Genomic DNA, 7,715 nt, shown 5'->3' with positions numbered 1-7,715 from the left:
AAACTTTTTTGTTATAAATGAAGACATAAACACACATATTAACCTAGGCCTACACAATATCAAGATCATCAGTATCACTCTTCCACCTCCACATCCTTTCCCACTGAAAGGTCTTCAGGGGCAGTAACATGCATAGAGCTGTCATCTGTGATAACAGTGCCTTCTTCAGGATACCTCCTAAAGGACCTCTCTGAAGGTATTTTACAGTTAACCTTTTTTCTTTTTAGTAAGCAGAAGGAATATATAATTAACAATAAAAAGTATAGTACATGCATAAACTAATAATAGTCATATAATACTGTTATGTATTATGTACTGTATATAATTATATGTGCCATACTTTTATATAACTGGCAGCACAGTAGGTTTGTTTACACCAACATCTCAAACACACGAGTAATGCCCCCTTGTGTTACAGTGTTAGGATGGCTATGATGTCACTAAACGATAGAAATTTTTCAGCTTCATTATAATTTTTTGGGACTACTGTGTATATGCAGTCTATAGTTGACTGAAATGTTGTTTTGTGGTGCATGACTATATATGTGTGTATGTATGTATAGGTATATGTCTACATACACACTGTGTGTGTGTGTGTGTGTGTGTGTTTGTATAAAATGCAAACCTGAAACATTGTTAGCTTTTTCTATTGTATGTTTTTAAAAACTTGCTCTTCCAAATTATGCATAAAAAGAAAACAGAAACAGGTGACTTGTTTTCTATTAGGGGAGAAGTTGCAGTTAGAGAACCTCTAATGGCGGTAAATTCAGCCCAACAAATGAGACTAAAATGATGTGGCCCATATACGTAAAGTAGTCATTTCCTATCTGCAGGGAATATGTTCCATGACCCCCAGTAGATGCCTGAAATCACAGATAGTGCCAAACCCTATATCTACTATGTTTTTTCCTGTATATACACATACCTATGATAAAGTTTAACTTATAAATTAAGCATAGTAAGAAATTAACATTAATAATAAAATAGAACAATTACAACAGTATACCGTTACGTGAATAAAAGTTATGTGAATGTCAGGCTTCTTCCGCGAATCGCAGCCTCTGGGACCAGGGTCGCTCCGTCCGTGCTCCGCCTCGCCATGACTTCCTACAGTTACCGCCAGTCGTTGGCTACCTCGTCCTTCGGAGGCCTGGGCGGCGGCTCCGTGCGTTTTGGGCCGGGGGTCGCTTTTCGCGCGCCCAGCATGCACGGGGGCTCCGGCGGCCGCGGTGTGTCCGTGTCCTCTGCCCGCTTCGTGTCTTCGTCCTCCTCCGGGGGCTACGGCGGCGTCCTGGCCGCGTCCGAGGGGCTGCTGGCGGGCAACGAGAAGCTCACCATGCAGAACCTCAACGACCGCCTGGCCGCCTACCTGGACAAGGTGCACGCCCTGGAGGCGGTCAACGGCGAGCTGGAGATGAAAATCCGCAACTGGTACCAGAAGCAGGGGCCCGGGCCCTCCCACAACTACAGACACTACTACACCACCATCCAGGACCTGCGGGACAAGATTCTTGGTGCCACCATTGAGAACTCCAGGATTGTCCTGCAGATCGACAATGCCCGTCTGGCTGCAGATGACTTCCGAACCAAGTTTGAGACGGAGCAGGCTCTGCGTATGAGCGTGGAGGCCAACATCAATGGCCTGCGCAGGGTGCTGGATGAGCTGATCCTGGCCAGGACTGACCTGGAGATGCAGATCGAGGGCCTGAAGGAAGAGCTGGCCTACCTGAAGAAGAACCATGAGGAGGAAATCAGTGTGCTGAGGGGCCAAGTGGGAGGCCAGGTCAGTGTGGAGGTGGATTCGGCTCCGGGCACCGATCTTGCCAAGATCCTGAGTGACATGCGAAGCCAATACGAGGTCATGGCCGAGCAGAACCGGAAGGATGCTGAAGCCTGGTTCACCAGCCGGACTGAAGAATTGAACCCGGAGGTGGCTGGCCACACGGAGCAGCTCCAGATAATCAGGTCCGAGGTCACTGACCTGCGGCGCACCCTCCAGGGTCTTGAGATTGAGCTGCAGTCCCAGCTGAGCATGAAAGCTGCTTTGGAAGACACACTGGCAGAAACCGAGGCGCTCTTTGGAGCCCAGCTGGCGCATATCCAGGCACTGATCAGTGGTGTTGAAGCCCAGCTGGGTGATGTGCGAGCTGATAGTGAGCCGCAGAATCAGGAGTACCAGCGGCTCATGGACATCAAGTCGCGGCTGGAGCAGGAGATTGCCACCTACCGCAGCCTGCTCGAGGGCCAGGAAGATCACTACAACAACCTGTCCGCCTCCAAGGTCCTCTGAGGCAGCAGGCTCTGGGGGCTTCTGCTGTCCTTCGGGGGGTGTCTCCTGGGTAAGGGGATGGGAAGGAAGGGACCCTTACCCCTGGCTCTTCCCCTGACCTTCCAATAAAATTTTATGGTCCAAGGGAAAAAAAAAAAAAAAGTTATGTGGATGTCAACATTCTGTCTGTCTCTCTCAATGTATCTTGTACTGCACTATAACTGAAACTGGAAAGGGAAACCAGAGATGAGTGGGGACTGCTGTATATTTTACTAAGTAGTATCAAGTGTCACATACTTTAAAATACATCAAGGGGGATGTAATATGAAAATATTTTAGAATGTGCTGAAAATTGATCACTCCTCAAAAGAATCATGATGAGCTTATTAGAATCTCTTTTGTGATTTGTAATACTAGGAGGCCTTACATCGGGAACAAATGTTGGAACAGAAGTTAGCCACGCTTCAGCGGCTACTAGCCATCACCCAAGAGGCTTCAGATACCAGTTGGCAGGTATTCCAGTTGTTTTATATTTAAGAAACATTTAAAAATAGTTTAATATTCCATCCATGTTAAATAAACTAAAATGTAGCAAACAAAGACAAAGTTATTTCCTAACTAATGAACAAGTTGTTGAAAATTTAGCATCTTACAGTGGATGCTGGTCAGTTTTATGCTTTTATATCTTTTGTTGTCAGTAGCAACCTTTTTTAATATACATGTGACTTTATAATTACTCGGGTTTTACTTATGTTTAATTTTTCTTCAATAGGCTTTAATAGATGAAGATAGACTCTTATCACGGTTAGAAGTTATGGGAAACCAATTACAGGCATGCTCCAAAGTAGGTATTCATCTCAAATGTGTAAAGTGAAATGCATAGTTTTTTATGTAACATCATTTCTTTGACTATCATTTTGAGCATATGCTAAAAACTTTATACATTTCCACAATTCTTTTAAATCTTTTGTCATGAGAAATTTCAGACATCCATGTAAATAAAAATAATTATGTAATGAATAACCACGTAGAAGTCTGTCTTTTTTCTGTTAACAGTTAATATTTCTTGAAAAAACTGGGTCATTTGTCCTCTAGAATTTCCCTCAGTCTGCATTGTTATTTAAACATTTTTTAGCTCCCCTTCCCACTCCATAAATTAGTAGTTCCATCTAGAGATTTGATTTGATTTAGGTTCAATTTTTCTTTTTGTCAACAACCCTTTATGGATGGTATTGTGTTCTTCCACCAAGGAACAACATAATGTCTAGTTGTCTTTCTTTTTGAGATTTTATCGATCACTAATGATCCCAGCCTAGTCCATTATTTCATTAAGGTTACAAAAATAAGGCCGGCTCAGTGGCTCACTCCTGTAATCCCAGCACTTTGGGAGGCTGAGGCAGGCGGATCACCTGAGCTCGAGAGTTCAAGACCAGCCTGACCAACATGGAAAAATCCCGTCACTACTAAAACAAAATTAGCCGGGCATGGTGGCACATGCCTGTAATCCCAGCTACTCGGGAGGCTGAGGCAGGAGAATCCCTTGAACCTGGGAGGCAGAGGTTGCAATGAGCCAAGACTGTGCCATTGCACTGTAGCCTGAGCAACAAGTGTGAAACTCTGTCTCAACAACAACAACCACCACAAAAAAAGTTACAAAAATAGTGATGTAATTCTGTTATTCCTTCACTCATTTAGCTGGGTTACTTCTGTAAAGAGAAGTTTCCTTCCATACACAGTGGCTCATGCCTGTAATCCCGGCACTTTGGGAGGCTGACGCAGGCAGATCACTTGAGGTCAGGCGTACAAAACCAGCATGGCCAACATGGCGAAACCCCATCTCTACTAAAAATAATACAAAAATTAGCTGGACATGGTGGTATGTACCTGTAATCCCAGCTACTCGAGAGGCTGAGACAGGAGAATTGCTTAAACCTTGAGGGGTAGAGGTTGCAGTGAGCCAAGATTGCCTCTGAACTCCAGCCTGGGCAACAGAGCGAGACTGTCTCAAAAAAAAAAAAAAAAAAAAAGGGGGGGGCAGTTTGAGACCAGTATGGGCAACATGGCAAAACCCAGTCTCTACCAAAAATTAAAGATTTGCTTAGCATGGTGGTACATACCTGTAGTCCTAGCTACTTGGGAGGCTTAGGTGGAAGGATCACTTGAGCCCAGAAGTTTGTGATTACAGTGAGTTATGTTCGCAGAACTGCACTCCAGCCTTGGTGACAAAGAGAGACCCTGTCTCTAAAAAAAGAAAAAAACAGTGGCCATTGTTTTTTGTAACTCTGGCATCAAAAACCAAATACCAAATGTTCTCATTTATAAGTGGAAGGTAAGCTATAGTTATGCAAAGGCATACAGAGTGGTATGATGGACATTGGAGACTCAGAAGTTGGGAAAGTGAGAGGGGAGTGAGGGATGAAAAACTCCCTATTGAATACAATATACACTACTCAGGGTGATGAGTGCATTAAAATCCCAGACAACAACACTACATAATTTATCCATGTAACCAAAAACTGCATGTATCCCTAAAGCTATTGGTTTAAAAAAATTTAAATAACCCTGAGGTATGTTTTCTGTGGGGAAAGCAAGATAAGTGATTTTCTCCCCTTATTTATTAGATTTCAGAATAATGAATGGTTCTTTTTCATCTACCAAAGACGGGCCATGAAGTGTTTTCTCCCTTCACTTAGATTTAAACACATTTGATGTATTTAAATCTGGTGCAGTTGTTTTTCTTATTTTAGAGACAGGGTCTTGCTATGTTGCCCAGGCTAGTCTTGAACTCCTGAGCTCATGCAATCCTCCCATCTCGGCCTCCCAAAGTGCTGGGATTACAGGCGTGAGCCACTGCGGCCAGCCTATTTTTCTTATTGATGCTCGAATTATCCCATCTTTGGTCTGTGTAAATGTCTTTCAGATTGATAGCTTCATGCTGTCATTTCAGACAAGATGTTTCAGGCTCATTTTATACATTTCCTGCCCCAGACATGAAGTCTGCTTTTCCCCCATGGTACGCTTATTCTTTTTGTTTTAACCATTGTTTTAAAATGCTTGGTGTCTTTGAAGGTAATTGATTATTTTTGCCTACAAATGTAAATATGGGGACTTGCAGAAAATATGACAAATATAAGAATAATTAATTTTGTATATTTTAGAGAAATTCTTAATTGCCTATAACTTTTTTTCTATAAGAAGTGGAAATTAATATGTTTATGAAGGCATAATTTACTTATGCAACTTTTAAATACATCTTTAGTTAATACAGGGCCAGCATCATTTGTGTTTGGAGGTACCTTAATATACAATTTAAAGTATATCATAATGTGTTAATTTTTCTCAAACAATAAATGCTTTAAAAAAATAACTTGTCTATAATTATAAATATATTTTATTCTAGAATCAAACAGAAGATAGTTTACGAAAGGAACTTATAGCATTACAAGAGGATAAACATAACTATGAGACAACAGCCAAAGAGTCCCTGAGGCGGGTTCTTCAGGAGAAAATTGAAGTGGTTAGAAAACTTTCAGAAGTTGAGGTATTTCAACTTAAAAAAAATACTAAATAATATTATGAGTGTTTAAAAAAATCTCAAGCATTCCAGGATGCTTTAAACATGAGTATTATTGTATAGTTAGGAAATATTTTCTGTCTGTCAGGTGGGATGGAACAGTTATGCTGCTTTCATTGACAGGAATTCTCCACATAACCATGTGAGTTTTGGTACTTATGCTCCCTAGTCAATGGCTGAGGAAATAAAAACGTAACCAGGAAATCTTACTGTTTGCATTCTGCTTAGGATTCACCCTCCATACAGCAGACCATGATATGTGCTGGGGAACTGATTTCCTGTCACTTGGTTTTGCTTTGCTTCTATTTGAGGGTGGTCAGTGTAAGGCCAAGAGACTACACTTCTTGTTCTTTTTTAATTCACTCTCTAGAGAGAAAAACTAACTGTGTTGCATATTTAGGAAGTTCGAAGGTGAAATCATCTCCAAGGTCCTTTCTAGGTCTTTAAGGAACAATGAAAATGCAGTTTTTATTTGGGGGCAAAAACTCTTAATTTATAATATAGATCATTTCTTTGAACCAATGCAAAATTACCACATACATAATGTATTACTAGAATTAGTTAAAATGCTCATCAGAAATTAAATGGTAAACATACCTTTCCTTACTACAGGTATAGTTTGTATTGCTACCTCATCCCATAGTGCCTGATTCACTGTTGTGTGATTAATTTGATATATAAAGAAAGAAAATTACTGTCTTTTAATTTTTTATTAAATTAATTGCTGGATATTATTAAACTTGCTTTCAAGGATTGATAGGCTTAAAATATTTTCACAGCTAAAAGTCATACCCATTGGCCTTTCAAAAATGTAATTATATAATGGCAGCATCCTTTTCCTGCCCCTACTCTCCCTCTAGTTTTCTTTTTTGTTGTTGTTGTTAATTCTTAGTTACGTTTTCTGTTTTAGTATATACCTGAAGTAAATTGAAATTCTTTAACTCAGCTTTATAAAGTCCAGGGCAGATGTTGATTTAGAATAGTCCATAGAATTATACTTTTTATAGATTTAATTTAGAAGGAATTCTAAATAACAAATATACACTTATTCTAATTAAATTGCCTGTAAACTTGAATCGCAGCGAAGTCTGAGTAATACTGAAGATGAATGTACCCATCTGAAAGAAATGAATGAAAGGACTCAGGAAGAATTAAGAGAATTAGCCAATAAATATAATGGAGCAGTTAATGAGATTAAAGATTTATCTGATAAATTAAAGGTATGTATTTACTCTGCCTGAAAGTATGTTAAGCTAATAATCCCTAACATACTGGATAGCTTAAGGTTTTAGGTATTGCTTTAGCTAGGCATGGTGGTGGTCGCCTGTAATCCCAGCTTCTCGGGAGGCTGAGGTAGAATTGCTTGAACACAGGAGACGGAGGTTGCAGCGAGCCAAGATCACGTCACTGCACTCCAGCCTGGGCCACAGAGCGATACTGCATCTCAAAGGAAAAATAAACAAACAAAAAACAGTTTGGGCTGGGTGCAGTGGCTCATGCCTGTAATCCCAGCACTTTGGGAGGCCAAGGCGGGCAGATCACGAGGTCAAGAGATCGAGACCATCCTGGCCAACATAGTGAAACCCTGTCTCTACTAAAAATGCAAAAATTAGCTGGGCGTGCACCTGTAGTCCCAGCTCCTTGGGAGTCTAAGGCAGGAGAATCACTTGAACCCGGGAAGCAGAGGTTGCAGTGAGCCGAGATTGCGCCACTGCACTCCAGCCTGGCAACAGAGCAAGACTTCATCTCACACACACACACACACACACACACACACAAAAAAGTTTGAAAACCGTTGGTATAGATAGATATTTTGAATTGATTTGCATAGTCTCCCTGAATGTGTTAAATTATGCTGAAAGTATGAAAGCA

General features: G+C 40.9%; 2 protein-coding genes across 2 annotated transcripts in view; both read left to right on the top strand.

Moving 5' to 3' along the window:
• Nucleotides 1–7,715, top strand: part of LOC105515417 (sarcolemmal membrane-associated protein) — a 159,376-nt gene that overhangs the window by 115,950 nt on the left and 35,711 nt on the right. The window contains exons 6-9 of the mRNA XM_011947244.1: nt 2,687–2,782; nt 3,042–3,113; nt 5,670–5,810; nt 6,926–7,063. Of these exons, the coding sequence (XP_011802634.1) occupies nt 2,687–2,782; nt 3,042–3,113; nt 5,670–5,810; nt 6,926–7,063 (447 nt within the window). The remainder of the gene's footprint in view (nt 1–2,686; nt 2,783–3,041; nt 3,114–5,669; nt 5,811–6,925; nt 7,064–7,715) is intronic.
• KRT19 (keratin 19, type I) lies at nt 1,023–2,431 on the top strand. Its single transcript, XM_011947243.1, has one exon. It carries the CDS (start codon nt 1,100–1,102, stop codon nt 2,288–2,290), a length of 1,191 nt encoding a protein of 396 aa, XP_011802633.1. The 5' UTR covers nt 1,023–1,099; the 3' UTR covers nt 2,291–2,431.

The sequence above is a fragment of the Colobus angolensis genome, unplaced genomic scaffold, assembly GCF_000951035.1.
Source record: "Colobus angolensis palliatus isolate OR3802 unplaced genomic scaffold, Cang.pa_1.0 Scaffold26, whole genome shotgun sequence".
Classification (NCBI taxonomy): domain Eukaryota; kingdom Metazoa; phylum Chordata; class Mammalia; order Primates; family Cercopithecidae; genus Colobus; species Colobus angolensis.
Note: the sequence above shows the minus strand (reverse complement) of the source record. Positions and strands in the feature narration are given on the sequence as shown.

What these genes read in the sequence shown, in the direction of transcription:
- KRT19 (XM_011947243.1), top strand. Translation starts at nt 1,100, where the DNA reads ATGACTTCCTACAGTTACCGCCAGTCGTTGGCTACCTCGTCCTTCGGA.